At 44.0% G+C, this 25,133-nt stretch overlaps 1 protein-coding gene across 1 annotated transcript in view; it reads right to left on the bottom strand.

Annotated features, from left to right (window-relative positions):
- The window catches only part of Nmdmc (NAD-dependent methylenetetrahydrofolate dehydrogenase), a 28,752-nt gene that overhangs the window by 2,541 nt on the left and 1,078 nt on the right, over positions 1-25,133 (bottom strand). The window contains exons 3-5 of the mRNA XM_077686125.1: positions 24,454-24,729; positions 22,805-22,900; positions 16,666-16,884 (exon numbers count right to left, since the gene is read on the bottom strand). Of these exons, the coding sequence (XP_077542251.1) occupies positions 16,666-16,884; positions 22,805-22,900; positions 24,454-24,729 (591 nt within the window). The remainder of the gene's footprint in view (positions 1-16,665; positions 16,885-22,804; positions 22,901-24,453; positions 24,730-25,133) is intronic.

The raw sequence follows: 25,133 nt of genomic DNA, 5'->3' as shown, positions 1-25,133 counted from the left end.
CCTGACGACATGTGGGCACTGCAGGCATCCCACTCACTCCCATTGAGAAGTGGGCGATGCGTTTGGCATTGCAAAATACAGGAGGCAATGTCCACACTCACAAACTTGCCGACCGTTGATCTGGTAAGTGTTCGGAAATTCTGACAGCTTGCTCCACACTGAAGCAACACCAGTGGTGGCTTCGTTGCACTCCCCGTGATTTTGAGTCATCACTGGCACGCCCAAGTTGGCAGATCTGAAGCAAATGCGGACAGTTTCTCAAGTAAAATCTGCCCAGAACCTACTTCGACAAGGAATATCATGCCTGACGGGGACATCCAACCTCTCACCAAGTTTGACTCGATTTACGATCGCCATCTTCCCTGCAAAAGGCAAATTTGGCCGCTTCGCACTAGCTAGAGACACTAAAAATGCTTTTATTTAGTGACACTAGCACTAGCCACGACCACTACATTTCCGAAAAAGCCCATAAAGCGCGAATGACGCAAACACAACGAATGAAAACAAAGCATGGCGGACGGGCCGGGATCATTTTTTGCAAGAGGGGGGTGTATGGCTTGCCTTACAAGCATGCTACACGGCACGATGGTGCAGTGACGATAGGTTAGAGCAAGGTGAGGGAGGGGAAAGAGCTGCACCATGCACTGCCCGCTGCACATGAGGGGTTGAGTTAAACCACATTTTGGGCTGTGCTGGCGGAATTTCTCCTCCACCCTGAGGGAAAGCCAACTGGGGGGGGGGGGGGGGGGTACATCTGTGGTATTTGGTGTTCGATAGGTTGTCGTTGGTATTTTTGTCTGATATAAGTGTAGTTTTTGCTATATTTCTCATTGTAAATGTACTGGGTCCAGAAATAGTTCACTATAAAGGATAATTTGACATAAACGGGTTCGATATAGTCAGGCTCGAAGAGCGAGATCAGTCAATTGGCGCCATTTCCTTGTTTTGTGGTGTTGGCATGTTTTATGCATTGCATTCTGAATTATGGGCTTTCCAGGTTCAAAGAGCATGCGGCACTCATTCACCTCTGCGTGTAAGAGGGCTATTAGTATTGTATATGCCAAAAAAACAGAAAACTGCGCAGCGGACGCAAATTCGACTTTTCGGAACAGGTAGTGTAGGACTGGTGGCAGCAGCAAGTCAAGATTTTCAACAGCGATGCCAAACTAGCAAGCTTCTACGGGCCAAAGTCAGGACGCTTTCCGGAGCTGGAGGCCAAGCTTGCAGCGTGCATCACCGACATATGAGACTGGTCACCTCAAGTGATGTGCGATATGATCATTACACAAGCCTGGGCCTTCGCTGTGGAAGCTGGCATACCAAGAACACATTTGAAAGCCTGCAGGGCTTGGCCGTCGAAGCTTACGAAGAGGGCTGGCTTCTCTCTGAGTTGGCAAACCAGTGTGCCAGAAGCTGCCTGCTGCATGAGGAGAAAGTCCTTGCCTTCCATAGGCATTCCCCGAAGCTGTGTGACTCGCGGCAATACTTGCTAGGCCAAATCAGCAGTGCTGATAAAAGTCCAGTCTACTTCGACATGACAAGTAACATGATGGTGAGCATGAAAGGAGCCCGCGAGGTGAAGCTTCTCACGAAAACTAAAGAAAAGCTTCAATTCACAGTCACGCTGTCATGCTTGGTGGGCAGCACCAAGCTCCGCCCATACATTGTCTTCAAACAGAAGACGATGCCTTCAGAAGTTTTCCCCAAAGGCTTAGTTGTCCACATTAATAAAAGGGTTTACATGATGAAAAGACGCGGTGGTTGGGTGGTACTATCTAGTGTGGCCACTGAGGCCAGAAGTGTCTTTCAGAAAATACATTCCAAACCTCCTTATTTTGGATTTGTGTCAAGGTCCTTTTCCAGCCAAGGTGAAGGTGGAGCTGCGGAAAGGGGAAGAGACATGCTCGTTATTCCCGGTGGTTTGACGGGGCAGCTGCAACCTCTGGACGTCAGCGTGAACAAGCCCTTCAAGGACTTGCTCTGCTGTGAATACGAGTGGTTGGTGGCCGAAGGCAGCGAACTTACACCAAGAGGGTGTAAAAAAGAGCCTCCCGGGCGGCTATGAGCAGATGGGTGCTCTCAATGTGGGTGACTGTTCCAAGCGATGTTGTGGTGCGGTCAGTTTGTGAAGTGTGGGATTTCACTCGATGACAATGTGCTGTGGGACTTCAGACGCGATGATGACAGCTCCCCTAGCGAGGACAACGACATAAGTGGAGCAAGTAGTAGTGGAGCCACTAGGCAAAAAATTTTCGTTTTGGATCTTCAAATGCGTCCACTGGTAAATCTTTTTTTTTTTTTTTGGCCTTACGATATGTAGGGGCGACTTACATTTGAGTCGACTCACAATTGTGTAAAGACGGCAGTTACAAGATGTCAACATACCTATTATGGTACACTTTGTATAGTATCAGTATATATAACAATACAGAGTAAGCAAATAAATAAATAAATATACACACACGTGCGTACACATATAACACGGTACTGTATAGTTTACTTGGGGTTTGTAATGTTAATGTCGATGAAATTAAAAGTACAAAATTTTGGAACTGTATACTAGGAGATCATCAATACAAAAGACATGAAAGCTGCATCATTTAAAAGACAGCAATCAAAATGACTGACTGACTGCAACTAATTTACCCATTCTGCATTGCACTTAGCGAGCAGGAAAAGGCAATCATCACTCACACGCATGTCCGGTGTGGGGCCCCTTACTGACACTGACCCCACCTACATTTTAGGCTCTATAGAAAAAACAAAAGCATGGCAGCAAATTCCAGCAAGGACTACTAACAGAAATTGCCCATGACAGGAACATTAAAATACACAGAAGAAGCAGCTTAAAATTCGACCTTTTGTATTTTCTGAGCACTTGTTCGATTTTGAACTGGCAATGAAAGCTGCATATTATTTTTCTTATTTCCCATCCATTCGTTGGAATAACCATTCCCAAATTGTTAGCAGTGTAGCAAAGCATTTTAGCAAAAATGAATCGTAAAACTTCCAAAGCTTGTCCGACATCGTATTAGCCATACCTGCCAACCTGGTGACATGGAAATTCATAATATCTGCGGACTGGGGGAAGTGGTGGGCAGCGCACTTTAATTTTTAAGTCTAAAATGATTCACGTTTTATTTACGCGTTCTCATGTTTTCAAAACCATACATGAAAACCGTCAGTGTTGAAGAGTAATGAGCAGCAACTCCATTGGGAAGGGCAGCAAATTCAGATATGTACGATTTCGAGAACACTTTGTAGTGCTTTTGCGGCTTCAAGCCCGCCTTTGCACTGCGAAGCAACTACCGCGGTGGTACCACGGGTCTTACTGCACAGGACGCGGCAGTCATACAAAGAGCGCCACGAACACGGAAGTCGTAACCGGCCCGTGAACAACATGCTATAAGCAGGCTTGCCGAGGTAGCAGCAAGTTCTGGATATAGATGCATAGCCCACCCCGAGAAGACGACAGAAATTGCAGCTTCGCAGATGGTGATAACAAGACTACGTATTGCTTTCTCGTGGCGGCGCAGGTTCCACAGTGTCGTTTAAATAGATCGCCCCCGTTTTTTTGAAAATTCGTTAAATTTCAGGCAGGATTCATAAAATCGTAAGACGCATCAAAATTCGTACATTTTACGAAAAATTCGGAAGAGTTGGCAGGTACGTATTAGCCCACTAATCATGGAATGGCACATTAGACCGTCGACCGCAGCGTAAACAATCATTTATGGTGTCGTTTATTCGTGTCAGTTTCGGTTTCGACAAAATGAATGCCGAGCAGCCACCATGACAGGAGGTAGCACGTGACGTCACCATTCTTGTCACACCACTGCCGGTCTGGACACGTGAGCGTGCGAGCATGAGCGCTCGCCCAGACCGGCCGAGGTCTTCACCATCCCCGCGTGCTCGGGCAGCATGACGTCAGTCTCAAAACTATGACGTGTACACACGGTGTAGCAGTGCATGCCAACTGCAGCGAGTGCATCGGCTACATCACAGGAGCTCCGGCGTCGGCAAATTGGGGCAAGTAGCAGATGATGTCATGCTGGCCCGCTATGGGCTTTCTCGTGCCGGCAGAGATTAAAATGAATTTAAAATATGTTATACCGAATGGCTACTGTTGAAACTCGCTGGAAGATATCTCCTGGTAAAAAGGAAGCATTTTACACAGTTATCCCAGCTTTGAAATTTTGTGTCACTACTCCTTTAATCTTTCTAACAGGCTCTGAAAATGCCCCCATGTGTGTGCTATAAATCCTTTCTTTGTAATCCACAAGGTGTGTGTTGAAACTCCAGTATTCATTTAAGTAAGAAATGGCCTGTTGCCGCAATGGCTGTGATGGCCCTTTTATAATTTTTTAATTTATTAAAAAATGTTGCTACTAAGTGTGGGAAATTTGTTGTCTAGGCATGTTGCCTATACACACCATGTATCATTCCCTAACTATCCTGGAAAGAATTTGGCGGACTCTCCAGATAATTAAAAACCTCTTCCCGGAAGGTTCCGGAAAACACCCTTTTCGTAATTGACTCTGGCACAGTCTGATACGCTCCAAGGTGCGTGGAAATAAGATTTCCATTGCCTGAAAACAGATGCTGAACAATGGGACAGCAAGCAGCATGCCGTAGCCTAAGTCCCATTCCCCAACCACTGCCTTATTGCCCCCCCCACCCCGTTCCCCCCCCTGTTTTTCCACATGGCAATCTGGTGGAGTAGAAGGCAGAAATGGGGGTAAAGTGAGATGGTGAAAGGCAGACAGGTGGGCGATGTACTGAGAGAGAGCATGTACTGGACATGCTCTCCGATGAATAAAACTTATTAAGTATGTGGGGAATGTCGCCATACGGCCTGTGCCGAGATGCTTTGTGCCCACGTTTTTACCGTTCTTGTATCGCCCAAGTGTTCGGACTGCTATGCTATTAGAAAAAGGACCTATTTTTAGTTCATTCTGTTCGCCGTTCAGGCCTTAACTGTTTGCGGCTTTACAGCATTTGTCCCAATGACCACCTCAACCATCGCAAAAATGGCTTTGTCTAGGCACTGCAAAGCATTGGCTTTAGAGCGGAAAGTTCTGCTCATCAAAGAAGTTAAGAAACGAAACAAGGCAAAGTCTGGCATTGTGAAGAAATTTGGTGTTCCAGCATCGACCCTGTTCACAATCCTGAACAATAAGAGAATTCTGGATGGATTTGAGCAAAGTTTCTCGAGCAACAGGAAGAAAGTTCGGAGCTCCAAATTATCTGACGGGGAAGCAGCGCTCCTAGGGTGGTTTAAAAATGCAAAATTCCTGTGACTAGTGCAATAATGAGAAAAAAAAGTGCATCACGCTTTTTGCAAATGGGCCACACTGATTTCAGCTGGTTAAATCCGTTCCAAAAGCAGAACAATATTGTTACGTGTCTTCAGGACACAGAAAAATGGAACCATGGCAGATGATGGATGATCTATTGACATTAAGTACAAGAGGCAATGACAGAGCGCATGTAGGCTGCATGCCAGCCACTCCTTCGTTGGCGTCGACATCCTCGTCGTGAATGGTGGGACATGACCTCATGGGAAATTGTCCGCCATGTCCCGTTACAATATAGTGTCAAAGTCTACATGTGGTGAAAGTGGCACAGTTGAAAAGACAGTTGCAGAAAAGGGGCGTAGCTGCCAAGTTGCAGGAGGTGACAAGAACATACAGTGTAGGGCATTTATAACATACCCGCTTATAGTGAGGGACGATATAACGTGGGTTTTCCTGGCCACTGGTAGGCCTCCCATAGAAGTCAATGCATGCGCTTACCGCTTATAATGCGGTTGCCCAAAGTGCAATACCGTTTATAGTGCGGTGTTTTGTTGAGCCGCTGATCGACCGACACAGCTGGGGCATTGTTTCAGGGTCGTGAGAAAGAAAAAAAGACGGAATCAGCCATTTTATGCACCGCGTGCTCCATGCTCTCCTTTAACTAAATAAAAAAATAGGCACCCGTTAGTCTGCGTGTTCCATTTGCATGCACGTGATAACCGCAACTGTCCTTGCCTGATGACGCACTTCGGATGATAACGAGCCCCCCCTGCACGGTTGTCATTTCTATTGTAACGTTGTGCAGATAAGCAACTGCCCTTTTCATTTTCAAACATCTGGAGATAGCGAGCTGTGACGCTGAAGATTTCTCCTACCAGTACGCTGTGCTGATAAGCAGCTGCATTTGGCATGGCGAACATAAACGGAGGTAGAAAAAAAAAAAAAATCCCCCTTGCGTTCTTATCACGTTGTCCCGCGGCATCCGTTCATAGATGCTAAGAAATATAGATGTGCTCCCTCAAAACACAAACACAAAGTTAAAGCCGTGCTCTTGCTTTTCAAGACCTGCGGTGCCCCGATGGATGCGCGTGTTGAGGCACCCTAGTAAGACCGTGGAACAGCTTGCAAACCCTGCAGTAGCATTTATGTGGGGAAAAAAAAAGGACGAAATAAAGACCGCGCCGCTATTTTTAAGAGGCCTTCGTTTGAGTGATGATAAACAAAGAATGAGTGAAAGGCAGATTGCAATTTGGTTGGATTCGTGCATGTTTTGTTTCTAGTGCAGTACTGTTTATAGTGCGGACTTATGAGGCCCCCGCGACATACATTATAAGCAGTCTACTCTGTTGCTGCCCAGTTCGAGATTTGTGCCAAAGGGAAAAGCATGCACAGGAACCAAGCAACACAAGGATAACGTCAGTATTCTTTTCGGAGTAAATGCTATTGGTGATGAAGAGGTGGCCCTTTTCATTATGGGCAAGTCACGGATTCCCTGATACTTCAGAAAAGCTCACCTGCCAAAAGAGGCCATTTATAAATGTCACAAGACCACTTGAATGGCAGCGGCATTATTTAAAGATTATGTCCCTGTACTAGACTGCAAACTGGCTAAGGACAAACACAAACTTGTATTCACTGTGGATAATTGCTCGGATCATGGTAAAATTGGTAACTTCTGAAGCCTTTACAATAAAATTTCTGTCTTCCAACATGACGTTTGGGCTTCAACAACCAATGGCCCACGGCATCATAGAGACTACTTGACAGCTGTGAAGAAAAATTGGCAGATCCCACGCATATGAGAATTTACGTAAAGTGAAGCTTTCAATATGTTTAAATTGTCACTAATGTCAGTGTTCTGAACTGCCCAATGAAGTTCAAGTAAAATCACTTGAAATGATTGCATGGGCGTCCTGGAAAAACTAAGTTGACACAAAAGTGCGTGTGGCATTTTTGTTCTGCTTGTCGCTTGTGGGCGTAATTCTCATGACGTTCGTTTTTCATTGCTGCCATGCACTGTAGCCTTGACTCGTGTCTTCGAGCCAGCATACCGAGCATACATTCACGGTCTGCACCACATTTCGCTGTTAGTGAAGACGTTCCTGCTCTGTGTGACACTTTTTTTTGGCCTGGATGTCCTGGATGCTGTGAGAACTGCTTTTAGCAATCTTGCTGGCGCATGTTCACGTGCTCTTCAGACATACTGGCGGCAGGCATGGAGGATGGTGGCAGGGGCATGATATTCACGGAGACCAGCGTGCCATCTGGTGGTTTTGTGGGAAACCCAGGATGCTCATTGTTGCCACCGAAACGGCGGGCAAAGAGGAGGTGCCAGGCATGAGCAGCGCTTTTGGCCAGGGGAACAGCAGCAAGCATCCCCACCAAAAGCCACCAGAGAAGCAAATAAAGCTTCACTTTAAAGTCCACTGCAGAAAATTTTGCTAGTGTATGGAGGTGCAAACGAATACAAAGTCAACCTTTTGGGAACACTACATTCATAAACAATGCCTGGGAGTACGTGCTTGACTCTTCCATCACAATCTGCTTTGCACACACAGAATTCTCCTGTGTGACGAATTCCACAGAGTTAGAGACTCAAATTTTGACAACTGTGATGACCTATGGTGATAATGTACTAGTACTTTCAGGTTGCATAAGCTCTGGAGCCAATAGCAACGCAGACTCTGAAGAATATGTCTGCTGCGAACAGGACGTCTCAGTAGTTGCCAATGTGACTGATGCGGATATTGTGGACATGGTTATAAATAAAATTGAAGAACAGGAACATGATAAAGACCCCCAAGGGTTCCAGACCGTAGCGGACAAAAAATGGTTGCTGCATATACAATCTAACAAAGGTGAGTGCAGCAATGGGGAGAAGTGGAGAATAAAGGGCAAGCAGACTTGAAGAATGCTTCAAGATGCATTCCTGGCAAGCAAAATTACATCTTACTTTGAAATGATGTGGCCACCTTTCCTGTGAGTTAAATGTTATTGGCTCATACTTCCCTTGCAAGCCACGTAAATGCATCAATAACATAATTCTAAATTGATCCAACTAAATGTGCTTAGTGGTAAAACATGCTATTGTAACAAGCGTTAAAATTTTTAATTTTTCGTTTTCGTTTTGCTAAACTCGAAAATCTGCTTTAACTCGAATCTATTTCTAGTTATTGCCGCTTGAAGTTAGTCGGGTATTACTGTACCCTATAACTGCAGAACTTCTCTAAGTAAGCATAGTGAATAGGGGTGTGTATATAGTGATTTTTACTTTCGAAGCGAATAACGATTTTGTTCGAACAGTTTTAAACTGAAGTGAATATTTTTGAATGGAAGTGAATATTTAGGGATTTCAGGTAAGAAAACCAACTATTCCTCAAGCATGCTTTAGTAGCTACCCTGGAGCAAAATAAAAGGCTCATCTAAAAGGGTTTGCACCCTTAATATGTCTTTTTTCCTTTATTTAGCTGTAAGGATGCTGAACAAATTAATTAAATATCTGTAAATGCTTTTGTGAAGAAAACATGAACAGGCAGCAAAGCTATATAGTCTTTGATTAAATAAATGATTAGCTCAGAACAACTTTTGCTGGACCTTCTCTGCTCATTCCAGTCTCTATGTGGTCACAGGATCCAACTGTTTGCACACCCACACACAGGCTACTTCACTGCACTGCTCTGACGTCACAGGTGAAGAAGTCACTGGAATTGGATGCGCCGCCATAACGGGGAAAAGGCATTGCTGCTGGTCACAACATAATTGATGATTTCATGTACTGTTGTGTCACCACTTACAGCTATAGCGTCATGTCTACCATTAAAGATTTGCATCAGCCCCCTCACCCATAGCTGACTTGTTCTTGGGTCAGAGCACTGCCCTTGTAGTGGTGGCATTCAGCTATACTCGTGGACAACTTTCTGTGGCAATGGAGAGAAAGCTATGGAGGGAGGGTGGACAGGAAGCTAATTGGCCTGTGTTACTGTGCCAGAGTAGTTTCCGACAAACTGGTTTCGGTTTCAGTTTCGGCGTGACAGATGTGCATTTGCCACAGTTCATTTCTTCGCATGAGCTCCCTGGTTGAGTGCACTGAACCACGATTACCGAGCATGCAGGCACATTGCTACACCTTCCCCACGCTTTGTTTGTTTGTACACACAAGCCAACGCTTTGACTGGAGACCTCAGACCTACCGTGGAGTATTGTCACGTAGGAACTAAAAAAAAATCCTTGATGAGCTATAGCTGGGAGACAAGGGCTGTCGCGTGTCTTTTTCTGTTGCCCGTGTTAAATTTTGTGTGTGCTATTCCACATAATGCCAGTGAGTGGGGCAACACCCGAGTTCACGGTTCCTTGCATGTGGGGGTGCCAACTTTATCGTTCAAAACTGAAGCGAATTCTGTCAGCGCTGCAGTTTTGACGGCATGCAGTGATTTGTAAACTCTTCTGGAGCTGAAAATTGGGCCTTGCCACCAGCGCCATGTGCAGTGTGCTAACATGGCGTGGACACAGTATACCAAGACAGCAGCACGCACACCCGCTTACACGCATACTCGCTTATGCCAGCAAGCTGGCTAATTGAACGAATTCCGGAAACGACACAGAGTCCCGGTTGCATCAGTCTCACTTGGGCACACACTTTGCAAACCCCTTGCTTCATTTGTTTTGAAAGCTTTTGCTTCTCAAGCTTCTTATAAATTGTATGTGGAGAATGCAGCAGCGAGCTACCGAAGGCCATCGACGAGGGCGCCATGCTTTTTTTGGAGGAGAACCTATCCGATGCCAGTAGCAAAGGCCGCAACCAAAAAACTACGAAAACCTAAAAAATAATGCTCTCTTGCACACATTTTGGCTAGTAATTTAGTGGCAATATCATTCCAAGGCTAAAACATCAGAAATATATATTTTTGAATTGCTTAGGTTACAGCCAGCCAATTGATTTTGTTCTACTTCCAAATGCGCAGCAAAACGGCTTGGTTTGCCTCTGTAGCCTTGACTGCATTGCCACAGAAAGTTGTCTCAGAGTACAGTGGCCTTTTTATCTGCACAACTATGTGGAGCTGTGTGATGGACAGGGCCAAGTCGCTTACAGATGCACAGATAAAGACATGTAGGTTACATCATAATATAAACCTTTAATCCAGCGACCTCCCCGCATTTCTGCTGTGGTCTTCGTTCGCCCCTCATCAGCACTACTCCGTGGGGTCCCATGACAGACAGAGCCATACATGGGCGTCCGGAAGGGGGGGCAAGGGGGGGCAACTGCCCCTCCTTGGAAATTCGAATATTTTTATGCAGTGCAAAAAAGCTGCTCAGCTTGGTTGGCCCATAATTAAAATAACTTTGCCCTGAAGGACGGAAGAGAGGAGAGAACGACATCGACGTTCTCTCCTTTGTTTCGTCCTTTAGCGCAAAGTTTTTTTAATTATGTACGTGAACCAACTAGGGCAACAATCCATGCTACTCAAATGAGTAGCACACTCAGGCCCTGCGTATCCGTATGGAACGCCTTTGAGGACTGCGGTCAACATTGCACTTTAGACACTAACATTGCCGGTCATGTGACGGTAGTGAAACAGACTGCCTGTGCTGGCTATTGAAGATAGCGAACAATTCTGAAAGGTTTGACGTTTTTTCTGTTTTTTTTTTCTTCTAAACTCTAGAGTTATGCAGACTTACCGCAAGAACTTCAGTTTTCGGACAAAGTTGCAGCTATATCTAGCAAAAAATCTTCACCGGTACGCCTAGCTGGGAGAGTGTAACATCCTCCCGTGCCATCCCATCACCTTAATTGTACACCCTTTCCTTCGAAATTGCGAAATGTCGGCACCACCCAAGCCCCGAAACAAAACCTGTAAATCAGCCCCTCAAAACGCTTGTACGCCTGTACTGCATTGAAAACCAGGGAGGCGACTAGTATCTTTATTGCGTGAGCCATTTCAACAGACTTCATCACACCGTTTCACACGTCATCTCGCACTTTGCCCAGAAAAACCCGAGGTGTCTGCAGCTGCTACTAAAGGAAGATAGACGGAGTGCAGTTCTATGTATGTGAATGTATTGTACTGTGTGCTGGTGATCAGTTGGCGTGAGTCGATAACCCTCACGCAGCGAGACTGGCCATTCTTTACAAAGTGACAGTAACTTTTCTTATTTTCTTTATTAACTCTATTTCTTTGTTCGGTAATAAAATCCAATGTATATCCTCCAAGTCTGTTTCTAATTCACTTTTTGTACTTTTTGTAACCACAAATAGCGCATTTTTGGTGCTATCCAACCGTACCCCCACCCCTGGATGCCCCCCCTTGCAAAAAGTTCTGCGGACGCCCTTGGAGCCATAGCTGTTCTTGAAGTCTTGCCCACACCACATATGTTAAACTACCATTTGCATGATTGGACATTGCAGGGTTTGCTCAGAAATTAGCTTTTGCTATAGGGACCGGGCGGCCGTTGTATGGCACCGCCGTCGTTTCAGCGAACAGCACCGCCCGTGGCGAACCGCTCGTCAGTGGAATGCCGGTGGCGGTCAGCGCAGCGTAGTTGTGCATGGCTTTCTGTCGTTTTTCTGCAATGCGGCTTGCAAAGCGAACGTAACCCCACGTGCATTTTTCAGATCGGTAAATCTTGAGTGTGGATGTGACGTTTACGAGGCATGCCTTGTGTGTTATTTACGCCCATACTCAGTATTTACAAATAGCAGACGACGCTCAATGCGCCAAGCTGGAAGTCAAGCTGGAAGTGGAAGTTCGTTGCTTCACGCAATTTTTTCATGCCTGCATGCAGTTTCGCGAATCGAGGAGTATATTGCCGCTAAATGCTCCCACAAAGCCGGTGTGTGCAACCGATCTAGGAATGCTGCGGCGCTGGCCCTTGGCAGTTGATGACGAAACGGCGCCGACGTCGTGCATAAGCGAAAGGAAAAGTTGGAGGGTGTCTTCGAAGATTTACCTCAAAACAGAAATTGTGACGGACGACGCTTCCGTATCTTCATTACCTACGGCTGAAACGTGTTTAATTTCACAGAAATGGTCTTACTACAGTCATTGGGAATCGCTGATAGAATAAATACCGCATGATAGTAGAATGTTATTGCTTATCGTGGAGAAGCATTGCTTTACAAGAATTGCAATGGTTGCTGGCTAGTTGGTAAGTGGTTTTTCAAAAACCAATTCCTGCGTTGCTGAAGGACGCAAGACAGGAGGGTGCCCGAAACCTGTACTCAGCTTCACAACTGAATGCTGCGGTCGGTTTACAAGCTGCCACCTACGCTTGAAAAATCATGCACACCTCCGTCTAACGACGATGATGGTTTATCGCAAAGCTCTATCGTATGGGTTTCCTTGGTTGCCTTCTGGATTTAAACTTTGACTAGATAAGCATCGAATTTGACCAGCACGCAGTTTGGTCTTTTGATCGCAGCGTCTTTGACTTTGACCATTTCCCATTCGATTTCGCACGAAGAAAGCTTTGTGTTCAACCATCATAATCATTAGACGGAGGGCTAGATGATTTTGCTGTTTAATTTTAAACTTCCATGCTCCCTCTCCAAATCTAAACTTTTTCCAGCGTGTCGGAAATGTGTCTGTGGTGGAGGACTCGGGCTCATGCACCATTATTTGAGGCAACTAATCGCGCGTTTTTGGTGTCTTCACCAGGCATTACACGATTTTTTTAGGTACTCTGTAAAGAATACTTAAGCATTAAAAAACACCGTCTGACGTTAACACTGCCACATTTTTTAACTATCGGTGCCAGCCTTTATTCTACGCAGGTGATAAAACGGGAAGGGGAGGAGGGATGGTTTGTAGCTTGCGCTGTTGAGTTGGTGAATAACTTTGGCTCTTGATAAAATGACCACCACAAACGTGGGATTTCCACTTCAGCTTTCAGGCTCCCATGCTGTCACAGTGTCGCTCACCAAAACCGAAGGTACAAAGATCACCGTTACAGAAAGTGTAAACTACCGCAACATTTCTATGGCTACACAATAATCCATCTCGTATGCAGGTGCCTTTCTATTTAAAGCACACGTATCGAGGTACCCCAACCCTAAGGCTGGCGTGGAAACCGTAGTCATTGAAACCAGTGAAGATAATTTAAAGTGGTAGAAATTAATTCTAATATTGCTAGTAGTTTTATTCCTACTCAGATCGCGCGGAGACAGGCGCAGAGCGCTGCAAAAAGCGCTCGTGTCAATGTAGCCCTTCCCCAACCTTACAAGCATCCGTAGCCGTGAGTGCATTTAAGAAGAAAATAATACTAATAATAGTAGTTTTATTCGTACTCCGAACGGGTGGAGCCAAGCGCACATCGGTGCAAAAAGCGCTCATGCCATTGCAGCCGATACCCAACTTTAGACGCGTCCGACAAGTTTACGTAGTCATTACTGCATCTAAGAACCCAACACATCTGTTTAGACTTCGTTTCATCTCACATGTCTGCTCACAACGCCACCAAAACATACAAAGCACCGAAGCAAACACGACAAAAACAACGGGAGGCTGTGTAGTCCAATGCACCGGCTCATTCCACTGACGAGGGGAGCGCCGAGTGGTGGCGCCACCCGTCCAGCTGCCCGGTCCCTATAAACTTCAATCCCCATACAGCTGCACCGTCAAATTTGCACGAGACGTGAGGTGCAGTGTCAAACACTTCGCAATGCAGAGGGGCTGGGAAGGTGCAATTTCAAGTAAATTCTTTTTTTTTTTGTGCTGGGGGTTTGTTTCTCTTTTTTTTTTCTGTTTTTGCTTATTTCAAAGAATGGTCACGAAATCTTTAGAACGTAGCTGTAAAACCTTACCTGGGTGCAGAGGCACATGCACACTGACCCTTCAAAGAGGAAGGGGGGTAGGGATATTCGAGGGCAGATTATTTTTGGCACATACAGGAAGGTGCGGAAATGGCGTGCACTGCAAGCTCAGTAATGGTAGTTGAGAAAAAAAATAAAAAATAAAGGGGAGGGGGGGGGGGATAGTGATCCCCCCTACCAGCCGCCTCTTGAATCCACTACTACTTGGGAGTTAATTTGTTAGGCATGCATTGTAACACGCTCTGTTATTGACTCCATAAATTGCATTTCTGAAATCCAGAACTTGAATGGTAGTATGACGTGCGCATGTGCGTATACTGTTCAATCTAAGCCTAATCTTGGTTTGCTTGCACTTCTCATGCTTTGACAATGGGAGAACGCAAAAGGTGACTTTCATTTCCCCACCGTCAAATGTTCACACTCTGTTCTGTGCGAAGACTTTAACTTCAATCAACCCATTATGTAGCCCACAAGAAAAGACCCTACTTCATCAAACTTTCTTCCCCAAATTGAAAATCGAGCTCTCGGCTACTTGTGCTGGGACTTGTCTAATTACATGAGGCCTCTCAAAGTTCTACTGCATTCATCCCTAATTCACCTAAAGCATGAGTACGCTTACACAACATGGGCTCAAGCATAGTACTAAATCTGTTTTGAATAGCTCAGTCCCATTTATCTGCTTTAATTACAGGGACTGAGCAGCTGGACGGGTGGTGCAACCACTTGGCGCTCCCCTCGTTACTAGAATGGGCCGGCGCATTGGACTATGCAGCCTTCCGTTGTTCTTGTCGTGCTTGCTTCGGTGCTTTTAATGTTTAGGTGGTGTTGTGAGTGAATATGTACAGTGAAACGAAGTCTAGGCATATGTTTCGAGTTTTTACATGAACTAAGGGCTACGTTGTCGGATGCTTCTAAGGTTGGGTATGGGCGCTTTTTGCGGCGCTGTATGCCTGGATCCACCCAATTTGAGTACGACTAAAATTATTAGTATTAGTATTCGTTTCTGCCAGTTTAAGTTACTTTCACTGGTTTCAATGACTACGGTTTTCGCACCAGCCATAACGGTGGGATACCTCGATACGTGTGCTTTGAAGAAAAAAGCACTCATATACGAGTTCGATTAGCGTGTGGGCGTGGTAACGCTGCGGCAGTTTACAATTTTTTTCTGTAACCATGAGATTTGTGTCTTCTGTTTTCATGGGTGACAGCACGGGGGCCTGAGAGCTGAAGCGGAACTCTTGTTTTTGTCTTGGTCATTTTACGAAAGCCGAAGTAAATCAACTGCCAAACAGCCCAAGCTACACCCTTCACCCCTCCCGTCCCCATTTTACCTTCTGTCAGGAATAAAGGCTGGCACCGAGACGGCCAAGGTGTTAAAAATGTGGCAGAGTGTTAAACCAAGTAATGCCTTGTCAATACATTTATCGTTGTAAGAGTCAATGTAAATTATTGCAAAAAAAAAAAAACAGAAATATAACCTAACGGAACAAAAGTCACCCAATTCGGATAGTGACAGCCAAATCTGCCAAATCTGGCAACTATTGTCTGCTGCAGTAATGCGCAAAAACAAGAATATACGAAAATAATAAGTCACAGTGCTACGTCGTAGTGCGCTTCCATGCCTGTCTAAAAACAATTTGCACGAAGGAACGAACTCGCATTTCCAGCTCGACTTCCAGCTTGGTGCATTGAACGTGGTCTGCGCTTTGCAATTACTGAGTATGGGCGTGAATCATACACATTGCATGCCTCGTAAACATCGCCTCCCCTTTCAGGATTTACGAATCTGATAAAGTCCTTGCGGTTATCTACGCTTTGCAAGCTGCACCGGAGCAGAACGATAGAAATACATGCACACATACGTCGCGCGCTGACCACCACAGGCATTCCAGTGATGAGCAGTTCACCATGGGCGGCGCACTGTTCACTGAAGCAACGGCGGTGCCATACAACGGTCGCCTGGTTCCTATGCCTTACTGGAAGTGTGCTCCAAATGAAATTGGGCCTCGATATGCTTGATTTAAATATATAGAAAAAAATTTTCCCTCTTCATCTTTTTATAAACTTTTTTTTTCACAACCCATCAATGAAGCACTATCTTTTATTACCATCATACTACTCATCACACACTGACCACCCATACAGAGTTGTCTTTCTTTTAGCCATTCAGAATTTTCTTTCAGTTTCACTTTTACTGAAAACATGTGCTGAGTAGAACAACCTTTCCTTTCCCGCTGCACCTATTCAAGACACTTTTTTGCTCAAGACAGCAATTTTACAGCACTTAATGTAACTATCTGTATTTCATTTTTTTCTCACATTTTGTTGCTTCTATGCACGACATATTTCTTAATATTTTGTTTCACATTATTCTAAATGCTAATGAATGCTTTCTAACTCACACCCCAAAATGAATACTCAATCCCCCTCCACCTGCCCCCTAAGCAGCCCAGCAATTTCTCACCTTCTTCACTGCCCTCGTTCTAACTGTGCAGCTTGTGTGTGTGACTTTTAGCCTGCAATCAGATCCAATGCGTGCCAGAGAAGAGCACGACTAAGTACCTTCGAAGTCGACGTCTCCGACAAGCCGTGTCCGAGCGGTGGCTTCGTCCCACACCCTTGTAATGCCCACGTCAATCACGCAGGCTCCATCCTTGACAATGTCAGGGGTGATGAGCCCTGGCACACCGGTGGCCGTAATCACAATGTCGGCCATTTTGGCCAATGCCTTTAGGTCGGATGGGCGGGTACGGCTGTGGCAGGTTGACACCGTAGCATTTCCTGGATGGGGTGAAAGGGCATCTACTGAGGGTCTACTACTCACGGTGCGACAACAGTCTCAACGAACAGAGAGGCAGGTGAATGTGATACATAAGCACGGTTTCCCCACGCGGTGTTTCTGATCCCTGCCTATCACCATGCTACACTGTACTCCTATTAGCCGCGGTTCAGCTTATAGAAGCGGTAAGTTTTCCTGGCAAAGGTCTGCATGAAACACCCTCGCCTGTCCATCCGTCAAATCACCCATGGAGCTGTGGCACCATCTACGCAATGTGGCACAAAGCATAACGTGTCTGTGCACCACGGATTGGTATCACACATCCACTGCTTTGGTGCACCACTGGCAGTGGGTTAAAAACTAGATGTGTGGGCATACATACACGAACAGTGTCAGAAGAGGAGGGCATATGTGAATATGGGCAACATGTGGCGCTTACAAGGACCTGGAATCTGTGCAAGAATCGACCCAAGCAATGCTGCTGCTCTCCACTGACGTGTGTGGGAACAGCAAATGTCACCACAACTTCTTCTCTGTGTTCTTATGTCCCTGCTAAACATAAAAGTTAATTTAATAGGACAACTTTATGGCGTATGTTTGTTGACTTCCAAAAAACATTAATTTTTCTCCTTTCCTCGAAGATAACACATTTTTGCAAGACCAGAGAAAATGGAGAAATGTAAGGATAAATTTGATAGGTATCCTAATCAATCAAAACAAAAACGTTCTAATTCTACTAAGCTGCTTTATATCTCCAGCTTTTCCTTATTTTATACAATCTTGTTTCTTAAACGTTTTGCACTAGTACAAAATAAAGAGCGATTTGCTGCGTATGTTCACATACTCTAAGATTACCATTAAGTACACAAAAAGCTGCTGAAGTGCCTCTTATTATATTTATTACAAATAAATTTGCAACATAAGTAGTACTGTATCTCTTCACCCGAAGTTACTAAACAAACACAAAAATAAACTCTTCCACACAGCTTTTGAACGTTGTCTCCTGGTCATTGCACTGCATAAAAAGCCTAAAACAAGAGTGCCCAACCGAAAGGTGCATATTTTCAAGTGCTAACTAGTCATGATGCTAGAAGCTGCAGAGTCTTCTAACGTGTTCAAAAGAATATGACATACAAGTTTAATGTCATATTTAATATTTTGCTGAGTACTGATGTCGACGCACCGGTTAAAGCCCCATTTAGCAGCACTCCCACTCCTTCATATTATTAGTAACAGTTAGGCAGATTCAGCTCATGTGCACTTCATTAGGTGCAACTGTGCGTTGTTAGCAGTGAGCCATTGTCTACCATTATGGCTGCAATGTTGGTGTGGGAGTAATGTCTCAACTCACAGATGCAGTGACTGTTAACATCACTCCACCTGGTTTTAAAGCAAAGCTTTAGTGCCCTCACTGATGCCATTGTATGCCAATATGCCCTGCAAGACAGCCAACTTTCTCTGACGATGATGATGAATGATCGTTAGTGAAGTGAAAGAAAAAAAAATGCTTCCTGTGGTAGGAACTGAATCTGGGTCCCTCGCGTTATGAATCCGGTGTCTATCCAATTGCTCTATTTTGACATGGTTGAAGCGGTTTGGAAAACTCAGATGACAACCAAAGACTCTGTCACGAGAATGGAATTGCTCTGGGTGCCGTAAGGCTGTTAGCCACAAGACGTTAGTCCTAACTTTCCATTTTGAGGTTTAGGACATTAGGCCTAACGTCACATCTAACGTCACAGGCCTAACCGGCACCGACTCAAAAAAATTGGGCCCATCTCCCCGCGAGGGGGACTCGAGTAAATGCGTCGCATAGGGGGTGGGTGTATTGCGTTAACGTTTAGTGTTTGGGGAGTTGGTGGTAGTGAATGCGTTGTATCAGCAGCTTCTTGACGTAGTTTGAATGAGTCAAGGATATAAGGCGCGTTCGTAGTCTCCCATTCTGTGTCGGCTTTGTGGCGCAGTGGGTAGAGCACCATGTACATTGCGTTCCGCCCGCAGGGTCGAGGGATCGAAACCAGGCGCCGGATAGCATTTTTTTTTATATAGTGTAGGGGGAGGGGTGCGGACTACGACTACGGACGTCAACGCGGGTGACATCGTGAGTTACTGAAATGCTCTGCATTTAAAAGCATTCACGGAACACCAAGAAGCAGGTACTGGTTTGCGCTGTACACCCCCAAACCAAAATGTTAGGAATGCACACCCGAGAGTTGCTGTGGGTATTCTAGAAAAGTGGTGCGTACCTCCAGAAAATCACATGCTTGCACTGTGGGATTGGCCAACCAAAGAATTCATCACAAGAAAGCTTCGTGTTCAATCATCATTTTTAAATGGAGGAGTGCGTGATTTTTCTTTTGTTTAGTTTTTCAAAGTTTTAAAGAGACACATAAGGCTATTTGAATAATTATTTGTTTTAACTGACAGATCACACATTTTGTATCGCTCTCGGCTTTTGTTTGAAGGCCAATGAAGCTTTGTTTGCTGAAAAATACATAGCTGAAGCTGGCTTTTCTCTCTCCAATTTCCCTCCATTTTTTTCTGTGGCGTTAAAGGGCACTTCATGAAGTGGGCAGAGTGAGATCGGGCCCTATTTTCTATTTTACTCGATCATCACCATCTTCCTGAATTTTTTTTCTCTTTGGATTTCCCTTTCCTCACCAAGATCCGAAACTGATCAGAAAGAACGTTTTTTTTTTTCTTTTGGATGGTGTTTTGGTATGATGGCGCCCAGGCAATGTTTGTCATCAAGCAGCCCCTGGCAAAGTTTTCTCGGGAGGTATACTGCCTTCTGGGAGCAGGTGTAGAAAAGACACGCAATTGACAAATGACAGTGATGGCCATTTCGTTTTCAAGCCAACTGCGCTACAGTCCCAGGAAATTTGGCTAGTCTGCCATCCGAGGTCTTCAGTGAGCTTATGAAAGCCTCGGGCAAACAGCACACCGGTCGACTGCAGTGCCCTCTTAGTATACTGGCCCTATTTCCTACTGACACAACTTCCTAAAAGCTAAATTGTTGTTTTGATAGTTTTTCCTGACACTACTATTTAATCGCATTTTTGGGGGGTCTGAATAAACTTATTTGGGAATTTTTAAAGTTGACGCCTCTGATCATCTGCTCACTGGCAGAGTGCAGCCGACAACAGCTAAAAGTGGCTGATAATTTTTCACTTTTAATTGCTAAAAAATAATTCAAGGAAGAAAAATTAAGCAAATAAATAATGTTACAATGAAAATTTATTAGAAAAGCAATTTGATTCCTGAAAGTGCCTTGATGGCAAATGCGGTGAGTGCGCTGCATAATGCACTGAGAGGGAACCGCGGTCGACCGGTGCGATGTTTTTTGCGCGCTTTCATCCCGCAGCGACACACTGTCGTAATGCAAAACTGGCCTGGCCGGCAGACTAGGCAAATTTCTAGGGACTATAATTGCGCTAATTATCTGTCTTCACTTCCAGCCAAAAGGTCTTACTTTCGACCCTGTTTTACAGGTTAATGGTTCATCTATTCATAGAGTTCATCTATTAATGGTTCATCTATTCATCTATTTATACTAACTAAAGCTTGTGCATATTATGCCTTCATTCATACTCACTTCACTCACTGTACTGCATCATGGGGTAATGCCTATTGTACTCATACTGCTCCAATACAGCCCATTCAAAATCAAGTGATACGAATAATGACACATAGTCCTTACAGCAGAAACGCTGCCTAGCTACTGAAGGCCAACAGATTATTCAAAATGTGTAATCTGTTCAAATACAGCCTTAGTATCCTTATGTACCAATCAGTTAATAAACCGATACCTACGATCATATTCAACCCCAAAATACTAATTAATAACGACTGTACCCAGTTCACATAAAATAACATTTTTTTTTATTACCAAGAGCATACACTAACTACAGCAAACACACCACTTATTTTGCGGCAGTATCAAACTGCAATAGTCTTCCTAGCAAAATTAAAATGCTATCATTTATAAATTCATTTAAAACTGCACTTTTTTCCTTTCTTCATGAAGCTTAGCATTGTATAAACATTCTTAAGTACTCTTTTTATTCTGTAATTTTCCTTGTTTTTTTGTGTACTGTTCTACTTGTATTTTTTTGTCATACTAGCCGCTCTGACCTTTTTGCAACTCGCGTATGTGCTCACTTACAGGAGGTCCCCTTACACCCTTGTGCTATGGAGCCTCCTTCTGTATATTGACCTATGTATGCCAAATATGAACATAACATAAACATTATTCTTATCCTCATTCTTACCCTCTTATTTTGCCACTGGCTATTGAACATATATACGCTATTGCTAGGTAAGTACGGTAGGCTCCCCCATTCACCCACATGCATCTTTTGACTGCACCTGTATGCAAAGTGAAACATTTCAATGAAATTTAAACTGAAACAAAGCCTCCCACCTGTGCCCTTCGTAAAACATGTGCTTAGCAAAAGTGCCTGCATACATTTATTTCACATTTGCATGTTGCCCCTGATTCAGTGTTTCTTTTAGAAAAATGCTCACACAAGGTCCACTAATCCTGCATCACACCTTTCAAGATTGATGTCGAAAAATGTATCACAGGAAAATTAATGGAGGAGGCGATACCTGCTTTCATGCTTCTGACATTTTCTCTGTTGACAACCAACTGTTTCTGCTGTGAGTGGTGTATTTGAATTAATGGCACTCTAATCTGCCAATATAGGCCAGCTTGCTTTACTACTTTAGCGTGCCTTAATTGATATTTTTATTGTACTTTTATTACCTAATTTATATTCCCTACACTTTTATTGTATTCCCACGTAGAACCTACAAGACTTTGGCTGCAGTGAAGCTGCTGTATAGCTGACTTTGTGGTCAAGTAAGCGCTTGTACAAGCAAATAGTGCCCTCCAACATATTGCTACCAATGTGGGGTCTGAGCAGATCAGCATGGGCATAAAGGGCAAGTGCTGCAGCACAAGATATAAAGAAAAAAGAGACCAAAGCACCTGCAGCACAAGAAGGGTGTGTCTAGAGCAAAAGTGATTGGATGGCACATCAAGTCACGCCTGAGATGCCATCAGGTGACACTGTAGACCGAGCAATATTATTAAGCACAGCATTGTCCATTATAGCTACATCACAAAGTTTTGTGCACTAAAATAGGAAATATGAACAGAAAAGTAGTGCTGCCTTTGAAATGAGAACATGGTGTAGCTTTGTTGTCATGTTGTTTTATCCTGGGGGGAGTCTATTTATAAAAAAAATGCATTGAATACACAACACATTTTTGTTGTGATAATTGTAACGAAAACAGCATTTGTTCTATAGTGTTTGGTAAAAATGAGAACTCGTGCAAGCTGCTAAAAGTTCCCAGGTTTTTGAAAATTTCTCAATTGCATGTCCTCTGATGCAGACAGTACTTTCAATGGGGAGTCTGATGAATGCATGAATGACTGTCAGGAACAAAGGTCTGTATTGCACGGTCTCAACTTAGTTTTGTAGCCCACAAAAATCAAATCAACATCTGGCACAGGGCTACATGAAATGAAAGTGGAAGCCCAGATTGGTTGCACCACAAGCCATAAAATAAAATTTCTAAATGCAGGGTGCTTTTATAGAAACCAAATGGTCACACTGTTCAAGCATGTGCAAAACAAATCAATGCATTTGTCTCTTATACTGTGACTATTCAGTATAACACAATGCCACAGTCTCTACGAACAGATGTTATCCCTTCTGTTATCCTGATAGTTGGGATGAAGTCCATGAGGCATTAGCTTTGCTATTCCTTGCAACATTCCTCTTATCATGTTGGCATTCCCTTGATGCAAAGTCATACATGCTAAAGTTATCTACAAGCCTCAAACAATTGCAAAAATGACAATGGTTCAATCCAAAATATTGCACACAACTGTTTTTGGAGCAAAGTGCATACCATAAGGTCTTGATGAGCCAAGCATGATGGAAAGAGGCAGCCCCACTATGGTTGAACGGCCACAGACCAGTACATGTTTGCCATACGTGCTGATGCCTAAACGAAAGAAAGAAAACATATATCAATAAAAAATAACTGCAGTTGAATCTTAATTTTGTGAATTTTACGATTTAATGAAAGAATTCAGATTTCTTCCATAGTTTCTCAAAAGTTGCTGGTTTCTGGATTTAACGAAATCCTTTACCAGTCTCGATGACTTGGTAAAATCGGGGATAAAGTGTAATGCCACAAAGACTATAAAAATTTTGATTTTCTGAAATAAGCATAAATGCTGCTGGTACAGAAGCAGGAAACTGTTAGACTGACCAATTTTCGATGCAGGAGACAGCTCACCATCAAAGCAACACTAAATGACAAAAAAATTCTTATTCTATTTGAAAGATCCCAACTTTTCTCGCTCCTCCGGCCCTTGTTTGATCCCAAATGATGCTTTGTTTGTTTGGAATTAAATAACCACAGCCAACATTTCGTGCACCTGTTTCCCTCCATTTTTTTTTTTTTGTTCTGTGATGCAAAAGTGCATGTCATAAAGTGTGCCGACCAGAGCCACACAGACGGTTAACGAGTTGCTACCACCTAGACGAAGGTGTTGAAAATACCTGTGCAGCTGGCCAGAGTGGCGAACGTTAATGGCTGTCTTTGATGTGTAGCCGATTGCCTAAATAACCTCATAACCTTTGCAACTGGCTTTTGTATGCATGCTGTCCCTTAGAAGGGAGGATGGGAGGCTTTTACATGCACAAAGCATTTAGCTGCCTTTCTGCATCACGGCAAAATATCTAACTGAAATAGAAACTGAAACAATGCATTCCAACCGTGACGGTGCAGCAGCCTGTTTGGTAATGCTTGAAAACTGAAGTGCATGCCTTTTAATAATATAGGCTAACAAATGTTCCAGGTACATTTATTTCCCATGTACACATTCTTCCCTTGCAGCTCCTTTCAAAAAAATACTCAAACCAGCTTTGCAGTTCACCATTCAGGATTTGCAACATCACAAACTGTAATGTGGAACAGCGTATGGGGCGGGAACATGTGTTATGCTGATTTTAGCATTTTCTGCTATTGAACAACTGCTGCTGCCACTGATGGTTTATAGTGTCCCACTGATGGTATACAGTTCCCACTCTGCAGCGCTACAACCATTTCTACAGCAACAGACATGCATTTTTCAGGGTTTTCGTTATAAAGTTATTCCTCCAGAAGTAACTCTTCAATTTGTTGCACTTGCAGAATGCTTTGCTGGGCGAGTTGGTTCATGGCTTAAAATAAGATAGAGTGCAGAGGAATGGAGACAGAGAAAGATTAATGTGTAGACGAGTCTGGCACACGTGAAGAACTTCCAGGACATCTAAACCATTCCGTAAACCGTCACTACGTTGCACCTTGTAGTTGAGGTGTAGGTGTGGCATGCAAAGCCCCCTTTTAGCTTTGAATTTCTGATGGAGGTGAAATACAAAAACACCCATGTATGACATATTGGCACACATTAAAGAACCCCCCAGCACGGCATAAATTATTGTACAGCCTTCCCTACAGAACTCATTTGGTGCAATAAACTGCATTTTCTTAAGCTTACAGACACTCACCAGTGCGTTGAAGTATCTCGACTATAGCCAGTGGCGTGCAGGGGGCCAGGGAGTCCATGTTTAAGCACAGCCGCCCCATTTGTACAGCATGAAAACCATCCACATCCTTAGAGGGGAGCACGGCATTGCATATTACACTCTCCTGTATATGCGGCGGCAGTGGCAATTGAACAAGAACGCCATCCACACGTTCAGAGTTATTTAGAGTCTGCACGACATCAAGCAATTCCGCTTGTGTGGTTGAAGAGGGAAGATGCAGGGTGTCACTTGTTATTCCTGTAAAACAGAAGTAAAAGCTTGGAACAACTGTACGCCTACGAGTCATGCTGTTCTATAGAAGAAGCCCAGTTTCTAATTCTCCTGAAGGTGTCTACCTAAAGTTTTCACTTCTATTTAAGCGATTTATTTCACTACAGACCAACGCTGCGTCTCAATATAAATACCTCTATTTCTCATTTATTCCCCACTACAGAACCATGCAAGTTGCAGTCCTCCTGTACCAGAGGTTTCCAATACCGCAAAGATGGAAATTTAAATTTGGTGCATCACATACCTCATTTGTCCCAATTTGCACCAAAAATGCAGCAGATATGCATAAAATAGCCTGGCATCATGAAATTTATTGTTAGTTAGTGTCATACTAAAAAGTCTCTCAACATGCACGCAACACAAAGACTTCA

The sequence above is a fragment of the Haemaphysalis longicornis genome, unplaced genomic scaffold (genome assembly GCF_048455015.1).
Source record: "Haemaphysalis longicornis isolate Haplotype H1 unplaced genomic scaffold, Haemaphysalis longicornis Haplotype H1 scaffold_1, whole genome shotgun sequence".
NCBI classification, from domain to species: domain Eukaryota; kingdom Metazoa; phylum Arthropoda; class Arachnida; order Ixodida; family Ixodidae; genus Haemaphysalis; species Haemaphysalis longicornis.
This window is presented reverse-complemented; position numbering and strand designations above follow the sequence as displayed.